At 50.1% G+C, this 20,514-nt stretch overlaps 1 protein-coding gene across 6 annotated transcripts in view; it reads left to right on the forward strand.

Annotated features, from left to right (window-relative positions):
• RCC1 (regulator of chromosome condensation 1) overlaps nt 1-20,514 on the forward strand; it is a 32,875-nt gene that overhangs the window by 4,849 nt on the left and 7,512 nt on the right. For 4 of the 6 annotated variants that reach the window (XM_074380375.1, XM_074380378.1, XM_074380377.1 and 1 more), the window contains 4 exons: nt 5,637-5,771; nt 17,931-18,012; nt 18,595-18,657; nt 20,230-20,417. In XM_074380375.1, the coding sequence (XP_074236476.1) occupies nt 17,940-18,012; nt 18,595-18,657; nt 20,230-20,417 (324 nt within the window). In that variant the 5' untranslated portion in view covers nt 5,637-5,771; nt 17,931-17,939. Of the gene's footprint in view, nt 1-5,636; nt 5,772-6,625; nt 6,707-17,930; nt 18,013-18,594; nt 18,658-20,229; nt 20,418-20,514 lie in introns of those variants that run through there. The other 2 variants (XM_074380379.1, XM_074380380.1) reach the window with 2 other exon arrangements.

A 20,514-nucleotide genomic window follows, 5' to 3' on the forward strand; every position in this document is an offset into this window, starting at 1 on the left:
CCCCCACCCCGAGACGGAGTTTTCGCTCTTGTTACCCAGGCTGGAGTGCAATGGCGCGATCTTGGCTCACCGCAACCTCCGCCTCCTGGGTTCACGCAATTCTCCTGCCTCAGCCTCCTGAGTAGCTGGGATTACAGGCACATGCCACCATGCCCAGCTAATTTTTTGTATTTTTAGTAGAGACGGGGTTTCACCATGTTGACCAGGATGGTCTCGATCTCTCGACCTCGTGATCCACCCGCCTCGGCCTCCCAAAGTGCTGGGATTACAGGCTTGAGCCACCGCGCCTGGCCATGAATGCATTTCTATCTACCTTCAAGGTATAGCTGAAGCAAAGCTGTCAGTGGGTGTTCAGGTTCCACTCTGCTAAACTTCAGCTTGCAACACCCCTTCCTTTAGACTTTCAAAACAGGCACTTCTGGGCTGGGCATGGTGGCTCAAGCCTGTAATCCCAGCACTTTGGGAGGCGGGTGGATCACGAGCTCGAGAGATCGAGACCATCCTGGTTAACATGGTGAAACCCTGTCTCTACTAAAAATACAAAAAATTAGCTGGGCAAGGTGGTGCGTTCCTGTAGTCCCAGCTACTCGGGAGGCTGAGGCAGGAGAATTGCCTGAACCCAGGAGGCGGAGGTTGCAGTGAGCCAAGATCACGCCACTGCACTCCAGCCTGGGTAACGAGCGAAACTGTTTTTTTAAAAAAAAAAAAAGGCACTCTGGCCTTGTTCTTTGTGTAGGCAGACAGTATTGGTTACCTAACTTAGTTCTAGACTGCCTGGGTTTGAATCCTGATACCAACACTTGCTGTTCATGAGATCTTGGGTGAGTTACTTAGCCCCTCTACCTCAATTTCATGTCACAAAATGACTGTCTCCAGGCTGGAATACAATGGAGCCATCTACCTCCCAGTTTCAAGCAACTCTCTTGCCTCAGCCTCTGGAGTAGCTGGGACCACCATGCCCAGCTAATTTTTTTTTTTTTTTATAAGATGGGGTTTCACCATGATAGCCAGGCTGCTCTTGAACTCCTGACCTCAGGTGATCCGCCTGCCTTGGCCTCCCAAAGTGCTGGGATTATAGGCATGAGCCATGGCGCATGGCTCTCCTTGCTAGTTTTATTCCTACTTTGCTCTATCATTTATTGAGAGAAGAGTATTGACATTTCCAACTATAATTGTGGATTTTTATATTCCTTCTAGCAGTTCTATCAGTTTTTGCTTCATATATCTTGAAGTTCTGTTATTAGCTGTATACATGTTTTAGATTGTGTCTCTTGATTAACTGACTCCTTTAAATACTCTGCTGAGAAATCTTTGTCTGCCACTCCAGTTTTTTTTGTTTGTTTGTTTGTTTTGTTTTTTTTTTTTTTGAGACGGAGTTTCGCTCTTGTTACCCAGGCTGGAGTGCAATGGCGCGATCTCGGCTCACCACAACCTCCGCCTCCTGGGTTCAGGCAATTCTCCTGCCTCAGCCTCCTGAGTAGCTGGGATTACAGGCACGCGCCGCCATGCCCAGCTAATTTTTTTTTGTGTGTGTGTTTTTAGTAGAGACGGGGTTTCACCATGTTGACCAGGATGGTCTCGATCTCATGACCTCGTGATCCACCCGCCTCGGCCTCCCAAAGTGCTGGGATTACAGGCTTGAGCCACCGCGCCCGGCTCACTCCAGGTTTTTATCTTCACAAAATTGTAAGGTAGGATTTCTTTTTTTTTTTTTTTTTTTTGAGACGGAGTTTCCCTCTTGTTACCCTGGCTGGAGTGCAATGGCGCGATCTCGGCTCACCGCAACCTCCGCCTCCTGGGTTCAGGCAATTCTCCTGCCTCAGCCTCCTGAGTAGCTGGGATTACAGGCACGCGCCACCATGCCCAGCTAATTTTTTGTATTTTTAGTAGAGACGGGGTTTCACCATGTTGACCAGGATGGTCTCGATCTCTTGACCTCGTGATCCACCCGCCTCGGCCTCCCAAAGTGCTGGGATTACAGGCTTGAGCCACCGCGCCCGGCCGTTCTTTTTTTTTTTTTTTTTGAGACGGAGTTTCGCTCTTGTTACCCAGGCTGGAGTGCAATGGCGCGATCTCGGCTCACCGCAACCTCTGCCTCCTGGGTTCAGGCAATTCTCCTGTCTCAGCCTCCTGAGTAGCTGGGATTACAGCAACGCGCCACCATGGCCAGCTAATTTTTTGTATTTTTTTTAATAGAGACAGGGTTTCACCATGTTGACCGGGATGGTCTCAATCTCTTGACCTCGTGATCCACCCGCCTCGGCCTCCCAAAGTGCTGGGATTACAGACTTGAGCCACCGCGCCCGGCCTTATTTCTATTTTTTATAATAAACAAATTCTGAAAACACGCAATTTTCTCATAACTGCATACCTCCATCTTTTTTGTTTTTCTTTTTTTTTTTTTTTTGGACAGTCTCACTCTGTTGCCAAGGCCAGAGTGCAGTGGCGTAATCTCGGCTCACTGCAACCTCTGCCTCAGGAATAGCTGGAGTTACAGTCATGCACCACCACACCCAGCTACTTTTTTATATTTTTAGTAGAGATGAAGTTTCACTATGTTGGCCAAGCTGGTCTCAAACCCCAGACTTTAAATAATCTGCCCACCATGGCCTCCCAAACTGCTGGGTTCACAGGCGTGAGCCACCTCACCTGGCCACCAGCTTTCTTTTGACCAGTGTTACAACAGTAGCCTGGGTAACATGGCAAAACCCTGTCTATCCAAAAACCACAAAAATTAGCCAGGAGTGGTAATGTGTGCCTGTGGTCCCAGCAACTGGGAAGGCTGAGATGGCTCACTTGAGCCCTAGAGGTGGAGGCTGCAGTGAGCTATGATTACACCACTGCATTGTAGCCTGGGCAACAGAGCAAACTCTGACTCAAAAACAAAACAAAAAAAGTGTATCTTTTTTTTTTTTTTGAGATGGAGTCTCACCCTGTCACCCAGGCTAGAGTGCAGTGGTGCGATCTCAGCTCACTGCAATATCCGCCTCCCAGGTTCAAGTGATTCTCCTACCTCAGCCTCCTGAGCAGCTGGGACTACAAGCATGCGCCACCACGTCCAACTAATTTTTGACATGGATGTGCCTGGCCTTATTTTTAAATTTTATTTCTTGTAGGTAACATGTTGGGTCTTTCAATATGACAATCTCTGCCTTTTAATAGGAGTATTAACCAGGCACAGTGGCTCACGCTTGTAATCCCAGTACTTTGGGAGGTTGAGGTGGGCGGATCAGGAGGTCAGAAGTTCGAGACCAGCCTGACCAACATGGTGAAACCCTGTCTCTACTAAAAATAGAAAATTAGCCAGGAGTGGTGGCACATGCCTGCAGTCCCAGCTACTCAATAGGCTGAGGCAGGAGAATTGCTTGAACGCGGGAAGCAGAGGTTGCAGTGAGCCAAGATCACTCCACTGCGCTCTAACCTGGGCAACAGAGAAAGACTCTGTCTCAAAAAAAAAAAAAAAGAAAGAAAGAAAAAATGGTTTTGGGTTGGGTGAGGTGGCTTACACCTATAATCGCAGCACTTTTGAGAGGCCAAGGCTGACAGATCACCTGAGGTCAGGAGTTTGAGACCAGCCTGGCCAACATGGCAAACCATGTCTCTACTAAAAATACAAAAATTAGCTAAGCCTGGTAGTGGGCACCTGTAGTCCCAGTTACTCGGGAGGCTGAGGCTGGAGGATCGCTTGAACCCAGGAGGCAGAGGTTGCAGTGAGCCAAGAGCTGAGATCATGCCACTGCCCTCCAGCCTGGGAGAGAGGGTGACTGTGTTTAAAAAAAAAAAATTTTTTTTTTAATTGGATTGAGTTTTTAAAGATTTACAATCGGGTAACATCTCAGAAAGTTACAATTTAGACTGGGTATCGAGGTGGAATGAAATGAAAGGGAAGAAATAAAATGGAAGCAGCAGCAGAGGCCAAGAGGGCAGAAATAAAAATAAGATGAGAAGAAAAGGAAGAATCAGAAAATAAGTCGAGGTTTGAACATCTACTGTTCAGAGAACCCTAATCTTTGCTGGAAGAATAGAGTTGGGGAAAGGAGTCTAGATTGAATTTTATTCACTTATTTATTTATTTATTTAGAGACAGTGGAGTCTAGTTCTGTGGCCCAGGCTGGAGTGCAGTGGTGAGATCTTAGCTCACTGCAACCTCTGCCTCCAGGGTTCAAGTGATTTTCCTGCTTCAGCTTCCTGAGTAGCTGGGATTACAGGCACGCACCACCACGCCCAGCTAATTTTTGTTTTAGTAGAGATGGGGTTTTGCCATATTGCTCAGACTGGTTTCAAACTCCTGACCTCAAGTAATCCACCTGCCTCGGCCTCCCAAATTGCTGGGATTACAAGCGTGAGCCACCGAGGCAGCCCTGAACTTTATTTTGGACTCAGTTTAAGGTGTTGAGTCCTCCTGGTAGAGATGTAGAGCTGCAACTTGGGGTAGAGGTCAGAACCAGTCCCGATGGGCTGACCTGTCAATTAAAAGGTGACAGCCAAACCCTGCACAAGAGTTCCGGTCTCGCTGGGTGTGGTGCCTCCTGCCTGTCATCCCAGCACTTTGGGAAGCTGAGGTGGGCGGATCACGAGGTCAGGAATTTGAGACCAGCCTGGCCAACATGGTGAAACCACGTCTCTACTAAAAATACAAAAATTGGCCGGGCATGGTGGTGCTCACCTGTAATCCCAGCTACTCAGGAGGCTGAGGCATGAGAATCGCTTGAACCTGGGAGGTGGAGGTTGCAATGAGTGGAGATCGGACCACTGCATTCCAGTCTGGGCAACACAAGACTCCGTCTCAAAAAAAAAAAAAAAACCGTTCAGGTCTCCTTCCACCACTTGTGTGATGACCTCAGAAAACTTGCTTTACCTCTTTAAACATCAGTTTTCTTATCTTAACAACTGCCATGAGGTTTTTGTGAACAACAAATGAGCTAACTGACATGGATGTGTTTCTGCCATTAACAAAATAAAGGGTCTTAGCCGGGTGCGGTGGCTCACGCCTGTAATCCCAGCACTTTGGGAGGCTGAGGCAGGTGGGTCACGAGGTCAGGGGTTCGAGACCAGCCTGATAAACATAGTGAAACCCTTTCTCTCTCTTTTTTTTTTTTTTTTTTTTGAGATGGAGTTTCGCTCTTGTTACCCAGGCTGGAGTGCAATGGCGAGATCTCGGCTCACCGCAACCTCCACCTCCTGGGATCAAACAATTCTCCTGCCTCAGCCTCCTGAGTAGCTGGGATTACAGGCAAGCGCCACCATGCCCGGCTAGTTTTTTGTATTTTTAGTAGAGACGGGGTTTCACCATGTTGACCAGGATGGTCTCGATCTCTTGACCTCGTGATCCACCCGCCTCGGCCTCCCAAAGTGCTGGGATTACAGGCTTGAGCCGCGCCCGGCTTGAAACCCTTTCTCTACTTAAAAATACAAAAATAGCCGGGCGTGGTGACGCTCACCTGTAATCCCAGCTACTTGGGAGGCTGAGACATGAGAATTGCTTGAACCCAGGAGGTGGAGGTTGCAGTGAGCTGAGAGTGTGCTATTGCACTCCAGCCTGGGTGACAGAGCAAGACTGTCTCAAAACAAACAAAATAAAGGGTCTTACAAAATAGGGAATAGTAATAATAATCACTTATTATTATTACATGAAGCTACATGAATGTGTAAGATCTTGGAGGAAGACAGCAGAGAGAGACTAAAGATCCCAGGGTTAAAAGCTGGAGAAATTTCACTGTACATCATCCAAAAAAGGAGTCCATGATGGAGGCAGAGACACACTTGGAGAGGTAAGATACCCTGAAGACATGGGGAGTGCTTTGTGGTGGGCTCTGAATAGAAGAAATTCAGCCTGGCCAACAAGGCGAAACCCGGTCTCTACTAAAAATACAAAAATTGGCTGGGCATGATGGAGCGCACCTGTAGTCCCAGCTACTCGGAGGCTGAGGCAGGAGAATCGCTTGGACCTGGGAGGTGGAGGTTGCAGTGAGCCAAAATCGCTGCCACTGCACTCCAGCCTGGGCGACACAGGGAGATTCCGTCTAAAAAAAAAAAAAAAAAAAAAAAAAAAAAGACTGAGTGTTCATACACATGTGAGATGTGCCCAGTCTTGTTAAGACATGGGCACATACCCATCTGATGTGAACTCATGGGGAAAAAAATCTGGTCATGCCATTCCCGTGCCCAAATCCCCATATTTCCCCACGACCTCAGGATAGAGGTTGGACCCCTTAGACACACAATCCCTCCTAGACTTAACTTGGAAAGCCGTTTTTATGCCCCAGGCTGAGTCACATGCCCCTGTGGGTATCCCTGTCACAGCGCTGTGTGGTTGTTGATAGATTTCTCATCCTTCTCCATGGACACCCTCTTGAGGGTAGGGAAGATGAGTATCTTTTTTCTCCGTACAGACCCTACCGCACCAGATTTTCCCAAAAAGACATGAATTCAAGGAGTATTTTGGTTGTTACCCCGCTTGTCCCGATTTGGGGTTTCCAAAATACACACCCACTGGAACCCGGGCCAGCGGAGCCAGCCTGCCCAAGAGCTCCTGGAGCCCGGGAGCGCGCCACATGCAGATCACGGGATGGCCGCCAGGGGCCGCCGGGCTCTTTGTTTTCCTTTCTCGCCCGGGTCGGGGCCAGAGGCCTGCAGAGCGCATGCTCTGGGGCAGTTCGGGCCGGGCGGGGAGCGCCGGAGTTCCTTGGGGCCGACGTGCAACGAGGTAGGTCTCGCTCGGGACCCGCGGAGGGTCCGGGCGGAGGGCGGCGCGTGGGGCGGCCACAGGCGAAGCACGGGCTGCTCCACGCGGGCCTAGGTCGCTGCCCGCTCTAGCCCGTGTCGCGCGGCGCCTGCCCCACGTGAAGCCCGGCGGCTGGAAGGCGCGGTGCGGGCTCACGATTCCTCGGCCCCGCGGGGCGCTCGGGCGGCCGCTGGGCCCCGCCTCGCGGAGCCAGGGCCGCACTGCTCCTCCGCCGCCGCGCCTCTCACGCCCGCGCCGCGGCGCCCGCGCAGGCGGGAGATTCAAACGGCGCGAGCGCGGTGAGCCGGGTGCGCGCGGCCGCTGGGGCAGGGGCTGCGTCTCTTCCGCGAGGAGGGTGATTTTGTCTGGCATGCGCTTGGAGAAGGCGATTTGCAGAGCGGGGAGGGCGCCCTGCCCGGGACAGGGTGGGCCTTAGGAGCTCGAGGGTGGGTGGTGCTGCGGCGAGAGAAGCCCCAGCGTCGGCGGGCACCGCTGCGGACCCTTGGGAGCCGTGTGTCTCGAACTCTGCAGCAGCTGAGTCTGTCAGCAAATTATTTGTTGGCCATCTATTCCGTGCTGCTCTTGCGGGGCTGGGGGACAGTAGTGATAAGGGCGGGCTCGTGTCGCCCTCCTTACCGAGCTCTGGGGCTCCTTGGAGAGACCTCATGTGGGTCCAGAGTTAAGGTCCAGTGTAATCAGCGAACTGTGCCCTTGACTGAACTCCTCCGACCACGTGTGACTTGTGTGCCCTAGCAGAAGTTGAGTGTGTGGGATGTTCACGGTAACCCTCAGGGGAAAGCCCACCCTGCCAAGGAGGCTCAGGGCTTTCCAGGTGAAGTGACTCTTGAACGAGGTTTTGAAGGAATAGGTTTTTCAGGCAGCTTGAGGATGGTGGGATTAGGGTGATTCAGGCAGAGGGACAACACCTACAAAGGCATGAAGGTATAGGTATTGTGGTCAGGGATACCATAGGTCTTGAGGTGACCGGAGGAGGAAGTAGTAAGATGATACAGCAGGAGCGAGGTCATGAAGGGTCTTGTGTGCAAGGCTAAGGAACACTGGGGGGTGGAGGAGGCAGGGAGGGTTCCCCCCACAAAGGGCATCAGAGCGAAACCTGGACAGATGAATTAGGAGTTCACAGGCTCCTGTTTCAAAGACATTCCCTGAGCAGGAATCCTGTTCTGTTCACCTTTACAACTTTTTCATCAGGTGCCCCTGGGCAATCCACCCAGACCCTCTGAGCATTGGTTTCTTTATCTGTAAGGTGATGGAGGGGGGCGCATGTGGTGAGGATGACTAATATTCTATAATTGTTTTTTTTCTGATATAGAATCTCCCTCTATTGCCCAGGCTGGAGTGCAGTGTTGTGCTCTTGGTCACTGCAGCCTCCGCCTCCTGAGTTCAAGCAATTCTCCTGCCTCAGCCTCCCAAGTGGTAACTTTCATAAAGTAGTGATTCCAACAGCTAGTGGAAGTTGTGGCTCCCTTCCCCCAGGAAAAATAAACACATAGGCCCAGGCACAGCTTGTATACAAGGAGGATCCCTGGTGAGAAACTCTTAGTGTGAAATATGCCAGCTCTGTGCCTGGCATAACAGCACCTCAGCAAATGTATGTTGTTGACATCACCCCTCTCCTTCTCTCCTGGGGACCTTTCACACACAGAGATTTTTCAGCCTGAGTCTGGCAGGCAAGTTCTACCCCCTGGCATAGGGGACAGAGGGCACAGCTGCAGCGGCCTGGGAGGGCTCTGTCTTCTTTTATAGAAATGAGGCTTTTATAGAAATGATGAGGTCACTGGAGGTCAGGGCAAGAGCACAAGGCTCCGGGTAGACTGTCTAGACTGGCGTGCCTACCTGCTTTCTTCAACAAATAAGGAAAGTGAGGTGGAGGAGGGCAGCTCTGGCCCTGGTGGAGCGTGATCATGAGACTGGGATTTCATTCCAGGTGACCTACTGGGGTCTCATCTTCCCTGAGCCTCGTCTTCTCCTTAGCTGTAAAACTAGGATGCGTCCGCTCACCTCAAGGGCAGCTGTGGGCATTCTGGAGTACCTGTGGTGGAAGATGATTCTGTAGCCAACTTATCGGTGACTGTATCACTCTTTCCCAGAGCATACACTCCTTGAAGATGGAAGCTGTGTTGGGTGGGGCTGGGCGGGGAAGCATGACAGCAAAAGCCAGCTCCTTATTCCCAGTCCAGACACTCACTGCCTGGTTAAGAAAACACAGCCAGAGAGGCCAGGCTTGGTGGCTCACACGTGTAATCCCAGCAATTTGGGAGTCTGAGGTGGGCAGATCACGAGGTCAAGAGACCATTCTGGCCAACATGGTGAAACCTCGTCTCTACTAAAAATACAGAGATTAGCCGGGTGTGGTGGTGTGCACCTGCAGTCCCAGCGACTCCGGAGGCTGAGACAGGAGAATTGCTGGAACCTGGGAATCAGAGGTTCCAGTGAGCCGAAATCACCCCACTGCATTCCAGCCTAGCGACAGAGCGAGACTCCATTTCAAAAAAGCAAAAACAGCCTGGCGTGGTGGCACGTACCTGTAGTCCCAGTACTAGGGAGGCTGAGGCAGGAGAATTGTTTGAACCTCTGAGGCAGAGGTTGCAGTGAGCTGAGATTGTGCCACTGAACACCAGCCTGGACAACAGAGTGAAGCACCATCTCAAAAAAAAAAAGAGATAACACCCCCAGAGCAGTGAGAGACATCTATACAAAAGACCCATTTGTGCCAGGTGCGGTGGCTCACAACTGTAATCCCAGCACTTTGGGAGACCGAGGCAGGTAGATCATGAGGTGAGGAGTTCAAGACCAGCCTGGCCAACATGGTGAAACCCCATGTCTACTAAAAACAGAAAAATTGGCCGCCTGTAATCCTAGCTACTTGGGAGGCTGCGGCAGGAGAATTGCTTGAACCCAGGAGGCAGAGAGTGCAGTGAGCCTAGATCATGCCACTGCACTCGAGCTTGGGAGACAGAGTGAGATTCTGTCTCAAAAAACAGCAACAACAACAAAGGACCCATTTGTGCAGTACAATCTGTGCAGACAGGTACAGGGAATAGGGCTCCATCTTTTAGAAAGTGGCCCTCCGTCCCCTGCCCTCCCTGGCTATTGATCGCTCACAGCAACCCAGTCCAGGGCCTCAGGTGTAACATATTGGAGAGGAAGTGTCTGGGACTCAGTGAGCACTTAGTTGCTATCTCCACCACAGCAGGGAGTTGTTGCCACTGTCCTTCCCCACGTCCGTCAGTGGATCTGTCACCACCCGGCCCACCTTCCCTCAAGTGCCAGCTGCCTCTGTGTCCTCTCCCTCTCAGCTGGCTTCTGCTCTCTGCTTCTTGGACTTAGCCAAACACACAGGGGATCCTGGGAAGGCCTGCCCAGGCTGCCTTAGCCCCTGCATGGACCATGGTCTGCCTTTAGAATCAGATAGAACCTGGGTTGTTTTTCTAGGCTCCCCTTTACTTACGGTGTGGACGTAGGCCAATAAAATTACCTCTCTGAGCCTCAGTTCCTTACCCGTTAAATAGTAGTGACAGTGCTACCTTTTTCAGCTTCCTGTGAGAAGTAAAAGGGTTTTGCAGATGAAGATACAGTGCATTGGCTAGTGCCCCCGGGGGCTCATGTTTTAGGAAGTTGATTAGTATGGTGGACAGGCATGTTTAAATTAAAGTGATTGTGATCCCAAAGTCTGTCCCAGTTTCTCAGAGAAAATGCCTAGTTCAGGATGGAGGAGGAATCAGAGGAGGTGATGTTCTTCCAGTGGGATGAGGGATGGGTAGGCGTTCCAGGTAAAGAGATGCAAATGGTTTGGAGAGGACAGTTACCAGTCTGGCTTGGTGGGTCTGACAAGGAGATTGTGTGGGAAAAGAAGGGAAGATGTGATAGACAGGAGATGAAACCAGAGGTTCTGTCAGTCCCCGATGCTGGAGGCCTCTAATACCAGGCTAAGAAATGTGGGCTTTATCTTCCAGGCAAAGGAAACCCCTAAGGAGTCCAAACAGGCAAGCAGCTGTGTTTGGCCAGGCTCATAGAGGGATCCTGGACAGGCCTGCCAAGAATGCCCTGAATTTTTTTTAGGATGAACAAATCAAGCCAAGCGCTGTGGCACGTGCTCTTGATCCCAGTCTCTTGGGAAGCTGAAGTGGAAGGATCACTTGAGCCCTTGAGTTCGAGGCTACAATGAGCTAATTGCACCACTGAACTCCAGCCTAGGTGACAGAGCGAGACCCCCTCTCTTTTTTTTTTTTTTTTTTTTTTTGAGACGGAGTTTCGCCCTTGTTACCCAGGCTGGAGTGCAATGGCGCGATCTCGGCTCACCGCAACCTCCGCCTCCTGGGCTCAGGCAATTCTCCTGCCTCAGCCTCCTGAGTAGCTGGTATTACAGGCACGTGCAACCATGCCCAGCTAATTTTTTGCACTTTTAGTAGAGACAGGGTTTCACCATGTTGACCAGGATGGTCTCGATCTCTCGACCTCGTGATCCACCCGCCTCGGCCTCCCAAAGTGCTGGGATTACAGGCTTGAGCCACCGCGCCCGGCGCCCCTCTCTTAAAAGAATAAAATAAAAGGCCGGGCATGGTGGCTTACACCTATAATCCCAGGACTTTGGGAGTCCAAGGCTAGAGAATTGCTTGAGCCCAGGAGTTCAGGACCAGCCTGGGCAACGTGGCAAGATCCTGTTTCTACAAAATGTACAAAAATTAGCCAGGCGTGGTGGTACACGCCTATAGTCTCAGCTACGCAGGGTGGCTTAAGCCCAGTTGGTTGAGGCTGCAGTGAGCCATAACCATGCCACTGCCCTCCAGTGTGAACTGGAGCCTGTCTCAAAAACAAATAAATAAATAAAAAGGATAAACTATGAGAGTGAAAAAGGGTTAGTCTGCTAATTTTTTTTTTTTTTTTGAGACGGAATTTCGCTCTTGTTACCCAGGCTGGAGTGCAATGGCGCGATCTCAGCTCATCGCAACCTCCGCCTCCTGGGTTCAGGCAATTCTCCTGCCTCAGCCTCCTAAGTAGCTGGGATTATAGGCAAGCACCACCATGCCCAGCTAATTTTTTTGTATTTTTAGTAGAGACGGGGTTTCACCATGTTGACCAGGTTGATCTCCATCTCTTGACCTCGTGATCCACCCGCCTCGGCCTGCCAAAGTGCTGGGATTACAGGCTTGAGCCACCGCGCCCGGCCCGGGTTAGTCTGTTAGTCTCCTTTTCCCTTGCTACACCTCCTGGCCCAAAGCGAAGCAGTGGTAGTGAGCACTTTAATTTTTTTTTTTTTTTTTTTTTTGAGACGGAGTTTCGCTCTTGTTACCCAGGCTGGAGTGCAATGGCGCGATCTCAGCTCACCGCAACCTCCGCCTCCTGGGTTCAGGCAATTCTCCTGCCTCAGCCTCCTAAGTAGCTGGGATTACAGGCACGCGCCACCACGCCCAGCTAGTTTTTTGTATTTTTAGTAGAGACGGGGTTTCACCATGTTGACCAGGATGGTCTCAATCTCTCGACCTCGTGATCCACCCGCCTCGGCCTCCCAAAGTGCTGGGATTACAGGCTTGAGCCACCGCGCCCGGCCTTTTTTTTTTTTTTTTTTTTTTTTTTTTTTTTTTTTTATTTGAGAGAGAGTTCTCACTCTTGTTGCCCTGGCTGGGGTGCAATGACACAATCTCGGCTCATTGCAGCCTCTGCCTTCCGGGGTCAAGCGATTCTCCTGCCTCAGCCTCCCAAATAGCTGAGATTACGGGCACCTGCCACCATACCTGGCTAATTTTTTGTGTTCAGTAGAGACAGGGTTTTACCACATTGGTCTGGCTGATCTCGAACTCCTGACCTCAGGTTATCTACCCATCTGGGCTTTCCAAAGTACTGGGATTACAGGCGTGAGCCACTGCGCCCAGCCAGCACTCTAAATATTTGTGGATTTACAACCATTTCATTCAGTCTTGATGACAGCCCTGAGAAGTAGTCATTGCATCCCCTTTTATAGATGAGGATACAGTTCAGAGAGGTGAAGGCCACTGGCCAGTCACAAGCTCTGGAAGGTGAATCCAGTTCCCTCTAATCCCAAAGAATGTGCATTTTTAGTTTGGGACGAGGGTCTCAAAAGACAGGGAGGAGACTCAGCCCCGGGAGAATGAAAGTTGGGTGAAGTTCAGAACTGCCACCTCATCAGTCAGAACTGGTCCAGTGACAACCTGCAGAAGCTCAGCCTGCACAGGCTTGTCAGGATTCTAGGCCCTTGGTTACTTTTCCATCTTTAGTATTTTGTACTTCTTCCCCAGCATAATCAGCAGAAAAGAGCCTGGCCTTGTATTCCTGCACCTCAGAGGGAGAGCTAGAGAGGCTGGGCTCTCAGGATCCACTAGAAGGAAGAGGGGTGCTGGTTAGGCCCACAGCTGACACTGAGAAGAGCTCTTGGAGTTCTCCTTCCCTTTGTAACGTTAGGTAGAGTCTTAGACAATCTGATTGTTTTTCATGACCTTAAAGACTATGGCTCTGGCCGGGCGTGGTGGCTCACACCTGTTATAATCCCAGCACTTTGGTAGGCTGAAGTGGGTAGATCCCTTGAGCCCAGGAGTTGTAGACCAGCCTGGGCAACATAGCAAAACCCTGCCTCTGCAAAATATACAAAAATTAGCTGGGCATGGTGGCACAGACCTGTAGTCCCAGCTACCCTGGAGGCTGAGGTGGGAGGATCACCTGAGCTCAAGAGGTCAAGCCTGCAGTGAGCCATGATTGTGCCACTGCGCTTGAGCCTGGGCGACAGAGTAAGACTGTCTCAAAAAAAAAGAATAAGGCTCAATAAAAATTTTATTTCCGCGCCGGGCGCGGTGGCTCAAGCCTGTAATCCCAGCACTTTGGGAGGCCGAGGCGGGTGGATCACGAGGTCAAGAGATCGAGACCATCCCGGTCAACATGGTGAAACCCCGTCTCTACTAAAAATACAAAAAATTAGCTGGGCATGGTGGTGCGTGCCTGTAATCCCAGCTACTCAGGAGGCTGAGGCAGGAGAATTGCCTGAACCCAGGAGGCGGAGGTTGCGGTGAGCCGAGATCGCGCCATTGCACTCTAGCCTGGGTTACAAGAGCGAAACTCCGTCTCAAAAAAAAAAAAAAATAAAATAAAATAATTTATTTCCAGAGCTGCTTGTATAGAGTAAAAAAAGATATTGGACACAACTTGGGCTGAATTGGAATTAGAGAGCTGGGGTGAATGTCTGTGTTCCCAGCAGCCTGGAGAAGACATGGAAGGTTTGGGAAGCAGCAGCAGCAGTTGAAAGATGGGAGTGTGGAGGGGCTGAGGCTTTCGGCTGCCCTGGATCTTCCTACTGCCACCCCTCCTTATCACCCATAGGTGGTTTCCTTTCCTCATTTATGTCATACATGGCATTTGTAAGTGTGACTGCATATATAGCTTCGATCTCTTCTTAAATAGTTTAGGAAAGCCAGGCTTCTCCCAGATGTGGCACTTCTGTATTTTAATTTTTATTTTTTATTTATTTATTTATTTATTTATTGAGACAGAGTCTTGCTTTTGTCACCCAGGCTAGAGTACAATGGTGCAATTTCAGCCCACTGCAACCTCTGCCTCCCGCATTCCAGTGATTCTCCTGCCTCAGTCTCCTGAGTAGCTAGGATTACAGGCATGTGCCACCACACCCGGCCACTTTTGTATTTTTATAGAAACAGGGTTTCTTCATGTTGGCCAGGCTGGTCATGAACTCACGACCTCAGGTGATCTGCCCACCTCAGCCTCCCAAAGCGCTGGGATTACAGGCATGAACCACCATGCCTGGCCTACAGATAATCATCTTTAAAATGATAAAAGCAGGTTTCAAATGTGGTTCTTCTCTGGGGTGAAAAGGTGAAGATACACATAGGTGATCTACTGATTTACCTTCTGAAAGTACTCTTTGGAAGCAGCCGAATTTGGCTTGATTGTAGGAAAATCCGGTGTGTCCAGTTCACTGGGCAGACCTCTATATGGGTTATTACATACTGGAATGCCTTCACCAAGAGGAGGATTTCAGCCCACTGGGAGGTTATTGACATTCAAGTCCTTGATGACTCCACTGAGGTCAATTCTGAAGAGACCTCTTAGGGCAAGGCCAGGACCTTCTAACAGCACACCATAGTCTCGGGAAATTTACGTAGTTAACTCTGATAAGAGTATGATATTCAGCCGGGCGCGGTGGCTCAAGCCTGTAATCCCAGCACTTTGGGAGGCCGAGGCGGGTGGATCACGAGGTCGAGAGATCGAGACCATCCTGGTCAACATGGTGAAACCCCGTCTCTACTAAAAGTGCAAAAAATTAGCTGGGCATGGTGGCACGTGCCTGTAATCCCAGCTACTCAGGAGGCTGAGGCAGGAGAATTGCCTGAGCCCAGGAGGCGGAGGTTGCGGTGAGCCAAGATCGCGCCATTGCACTCCAGCCTGGGTAACAAGGGCGAAACTCCGTCTCAAAAAAAAAAAAAAAAGAGTATGATATTCGCCGGGCGCGGTGGCTCAAGCCTGTAATCCCAGCACTTTGGGAGGCCGAGGCGGGTGGATCACGAGGTCAAGAGATCGAGACCATCCTGGTCAACATAGTGAAACCCCGTCTCTACTAAAAATACAAAAAATTAGCTGGGCATGGTGGCTCGTGCCTGTAATCCCAGCTACTCAGGAGGCTGAGGCAGGAGAATTGCCTGAACCCAGGAGGCGGAAGTTGCGGTGAGCCGAGATCGCGCCATTGCACTCCAGCCTGGGCAACAAGAGCGAAACTCCGTCTTAAAAAAAAAAGAGTACGATATTCATGTGGCCCAAACTGCCATTCTTTCTTTCCTTCTTTCTTTCTTTCTTTTTTTTTTTGAGATGGAATCTCGCTCTGTCGCCAGCCTGGAGTGCAGTGGCCAGATACTCTGCTCACCGCAAACTCAGATTCCCAAGTACCTGGGACTACAGGTGCATGCCACCACGCCCAGCTATTTTTGTATTTTTAGTAGAGACAGGGTTTCACCATGTTGGCCAGGATGGTCTCAATCTCTTGACCTCATGATCTGCCCACCTCAGCCTTCCAAAGTGCTGGGATTACAGGTGTGAGCCACCGCTCCTGGCCCGCCATTCTTTCTTGGTGTATTTATCCAGGCACTCTGGCTAAAGTGAGAATCCACTGAGGCTACAACTTCACAGTTCACATCGTGAAATTCCTTAGCGATGAGTGAGCTGAGATTGTGCCACTTGACTCCAGCCTGGGCAACAGAGCAACACTCTGTCTCAAAAAAAAAAAAAAAAAAAATCCATAGGATAGAAGAAAAGCACCAAGTTTGTCTCCTTAAAGTCATCAAGCCTTAGGTCTTTGAACTCTCCATTAACAATGGTTGTACCCTTAAAATAGGGTGCATGGTGAGTGATAGCAGGTGCATGGTATGAGGAACTGGTGCTAGAGAATTTTGCTTGACCAGAACCAGACCGCAATATATTTGTCAAGCTCGTTCTTCCAGAAGCAGCAGGCCTGAGGGCTGCAGTTGCAGAAATGCCCCAAGGACTGGCAATCATATGTCAGACAACTGACATTCAGAGCAACCTTCCCACAGCAGCTGCCATTTTCAGTGCATGTGTTTTATTTTTTTGAGACAGGGTCTCACTCTGTCGCCCAGGCTGAAATGCAGTGGCACAACCTCAGGTCACTGCAGCCTCAACCTTCCAGGCTCAAGCCATCCTCCCACCTCAGCCTCCTGAGTAGCTGGGACTGTAGGTATGCACCACCATGCCTGGCTAATTTTTTAATATTTTGGATAGAGATGAGTTTTGCCATGTTGCCCAGGCTGGTCTTAAACTCCTGGGCTCAAGTGATCCTCCTGCCTCAACCTCCCAAAGTGCTAGGATTACAGGTGTGGGGGCACATTATCTCTAAAAATCAATCAGTTAAATAAGAAAAGTAAATAGTTTTTCTCTGCCTCTGATTGTAACAGTAACATATTACCAAAGTTACTGGTGCTTTCATGGGGTTGAATGGAGTTATGATGGGTAGTTCACTTAATGTTGTTCTTCAATGTTTTAATTTTTTTTTTTTTTTTTGAGACAGAGTTTTGCTGGTTGCCTAGGTTGGAGTGCAATGGCGCGATCTTGGCTCACTGCAACCTCTGCCTCCCAGATTCAAGTGATTCTCCTGCCTCCTGAGTAGCTGGGATTACAGGCATGTACTACCATGCCTGGCTAATTTTGGATTTTTAGTAGAGATTGGGTTTCTCCATGTTGGTCAGACTGATCTCAAATTCCAACCTCAGGCCGGGCGCGGTGGCTCAAGCCTGTAATCCCAGCACTTTGGGAGGCCGAGGCGGGTGGATCACGAGGTCGAGAGATCGAGACCAACCATGGTCAACATGGTGAAACCCCGTCTCTACTAAAAATACAAAAAATTAGCTGGGCATGGTGGTGCGTGCCTATAATCCCAGCTACTCAGGAGGCTGAGGCAGGAGAATTGCCTGAACCCAGGAGGCGGAGGTTGCGGTGAGCCGAGATCGCACCATTGCACTCCAGCCTGGGTAACAAGAGCGAAACTCCGTCTCAAAAAAAAAAAAAAGAATTGTTTCAAATTCCAACCTCAAGTAGTCCACTCGCCTCAGCCTCCCAAAGTGCTGGGATTACAGGTGTGAGCCACCATGCCCAGCCCAATGTTTTAATTTTTTACAACACACTTAAAAGTTTTTTAAATACATGTAATTGGCCAGATGCAGTGGCTCACACCTGTAATCATATCACTTCTTTTTTTTTTTCTTTTCTTTACCTGAGAACCAGCTGGCTGTCTTTCAATCTGTTTGTTTCACTTGGCAATGGGGAACATCTTCCAATTCAATAGATTCATCTATGAAAACATCACTTTTGATGGCTTCATACTGTTCCCCAATTCAATAGATTCATCTATGAAAACATCACTTTTGATGGCTTCATACTGTTCTATCATGAATATACCACATATTTAACTAGTTCACTACTATCGAACACCTGGATTGTCCTGTTTTTGTTTTTACAATGTTATGAAAAATATAGTAGAGAATATTTGTGTAACAGTCTCTGGGTGCATCTATTATTCTGTTCTTGGGATACATTTTGAGAAGTGGAATTGTTGGGCAATTCCTTTTACATGTTTCTAGGGTTTTTGATAAATATCTAATTGGCACAGGAAAATGTTTGCCATTTCTGATGTGTAGTATTTGACTGACTTTTTCAGGATAGGAAGATGCCACCCAAGCGCATAGCTAAAAGAAGGTCACCCCCAGAGGATGCCATCCCCAAAAACAAGAAGGTGAAGGGTAAGTTGGCCTTGGCCTCTTTGTGGGTACAGATGGCCCCTTGAAACCATAAGAACCCGGGACTGGGCTCCTTCCTTCCTGACACTTGAAGCTGAAGGGTATGGATGTGCAGAGACCCCACCCAGCTAGAAGATTTCTTAGAGCAAATTGAATCCCACCCTCTGGGCATCACAAAGTGGGCAGAAACTCCCCTCAAGGTACTCAGGCAGTACTGGCAAAAAAAACTAGACTGTAGGGCTTCACTCCAGGCAGTGATACATTATGATGATTAAGACCACTGACTTTCCGACATGGGGTTCAAGTCCTGGCTCTGCCAACTTTCTAGCTGTGTAACCATGGGCAAGTCACTTAACTTTGCAGTTTGAATTATCCACTTCATAAAATGGAGGCGTCCAGAGCAGTGCCAGCCTCTCTGGGCTGTGTAAGGATGAGATGAGATAATGGCCTGGCAGCATTTGAGGGAGGTGGCTGTGGTTTCCTCTGTCCTGGGACCCCAGAGGGGGACAGGGAGGAGAGAAAAGCCACCACCACTCTGGGAGGGGGAGTGTGGAATCACGCTCAGACAGTGTCTGTCTTTTGCAGGCGCGAAAGCCGCGGCATCTTTTGCAGCCTCCCGCTGCGCTCCCGGCGCCCACTCCAGCCAAGGTGCCAGTGGGCCGAGCCCTCCTGACCAGAAAACCCAACCAGGTGGCTCTGCACCCAGCTAGCCCTCTGTGGTGCCGCCGAGGGCCAGGCAGCTGTGGCCACACCCCCGGGGAAGGGGCTGGGCACCATTGGCTGCCCGGGGCTGCAGGCGGCAGCCATTGGCCCACAGAGGGTCCCGGGTCCCCCACTAGTTGGCGCGTACCTCCCTCAAATGCCGCTGTCCACTCTTCCTCCTGCCCCTCCTGCCTCTCTGCTGCTTGGCAGAGGGAGGGCTCCGTTTCCGCAGTGGATTTGCCCAGGAGCTGAACTTATTCACTGGTGGACGCCCTGGGCATGGAGGAGAGCTAGGGTGGAGATGGGGGACTGTGCTCCGACCCACGTAGTCTCTGTTGCTTTCGGTGCAGACTCTGCCATTATAGTAATTAGCTTTTCTTTTGAGAAGGAGTCTCTCTCTGTCACCCAGGCTGGAGTGCAGTGGCGCAATCTCGGCTCACTGCAACCTCCACCTCCTGGATTCTCCTGCCTCAGCCTTTGGAGTAGCTGGGATTACAGGCACACATCACCGTGTCCAGCTAATTTTTGTATTTTTAATAGTGATGGGGTTTCACTGTGTTGGCCAGGCTGATCTCGAACTCTTGACCTTGTGATCTGCCCACCTTGGCCTCTCAGAGTTCTGGGATTACAGGCGTGAGCCACCATGCCAGCCCGTAATAATTAGCTTTTTGATTCTGGGACAGTTACTGAACTTCTCAATGGCTTTGTTCCTTTTTCTATAAAATAGGATCCTAAATAATGGACCTTGATTTTGGGGGACTACAAAATAATTCAGAACTAGAGTAAGCAGTCAGCAAAGAGTAGACATTATTATCTGAGTCCTGACTTTTAACACCATGGCTCCAGACCAATAACTTAGAGCTAATTAGGAAAGCTGAATGCTGTTGTGAGGTCTTGTGTCCTCACAGTTTTCTTCCCCTCTCTCACTTTTTTTTTTTTTTTTCTGAGATGGCATCTCACTCTGTCTCCTAGGCTGGAGTGCAGTGGCATGATCTCAGCTCACGGCAACCTGCACCTCCTCGGTCCAAGCGATTCTTCTGCCTCAGACTCTTGAGTAACTGGGACTACGGGTGTGCACCACTATACCTAATTTTTGTATTTTTAGTAGAGACAGGATTTCACCATGTTGGCCAGGCTGGTCTTGAACTCCTGGCTTCAAGGAATCTGCCCGCCTCAGCCTCCCAAAGTGCTGGGATTACAGGTGTGAGCCACCACATCTGGCCCCTCTTTCCGTCTTCACCAAGATTCATTTCACAGTATCCAGTGTCTCCTTGTTTCCATTTCTCTCCTTTTATATGAATAACATGCTGAGTTTTTAATATTCACAAAAACCCTGTGAGAGAGGTACTTTTGTTGTCCCCATTTCACAGATGACAAAAACGTAGGCTCAGAAAGTTCACACTAATGGTCTGTGGCAGAGCAGGGGCTTCCACCCAGGTTCGTGTGATCCCAGAGCCTGTGACCTCTCCTCGCTGTCATCATCTTACGCACTCAGGGGCTATCTTCTTCACCCTTCAGTCTCACACAGGTCCCACAGCACAGAACCCGGCTTGGTGCTGACACTGGGCCAGGGCGATGTGGGCCAGCTGGGGCTGGGTGAGAATGTGATGGAGAGGAAGAAACCGGCCCTGGTATCCATTCCAGAGGATGTTGTGCAGGCTGAGGCTGGGGGCATGCATACCGTGTGTCTAAGCAAAAGTGGCCAGGTAGGTGTTGGGAGCTGGCACAGCATTGGACAAGGCCTGGGGTTGGGTGGCTTGGGGCAGGGCTTTTGAACCACACGTGTTCACTGTGGAAATGGAG

Source organism: Saimiri boliviensis, chromosome 11, assembly GCF_048565385.1.
Source record: "Saimiri boliviensis isolate mSaiBol1 chromosome 11, mSaiBol1.pri, whole genome shotgun sequence".
NCBI classification, from domain to species: domain Eukaryota; kingdom Metazoa; phylum Chordata; class Mammalia; order Primates; family Cebidae; genus Saimiri; species Saimiri boliviensis.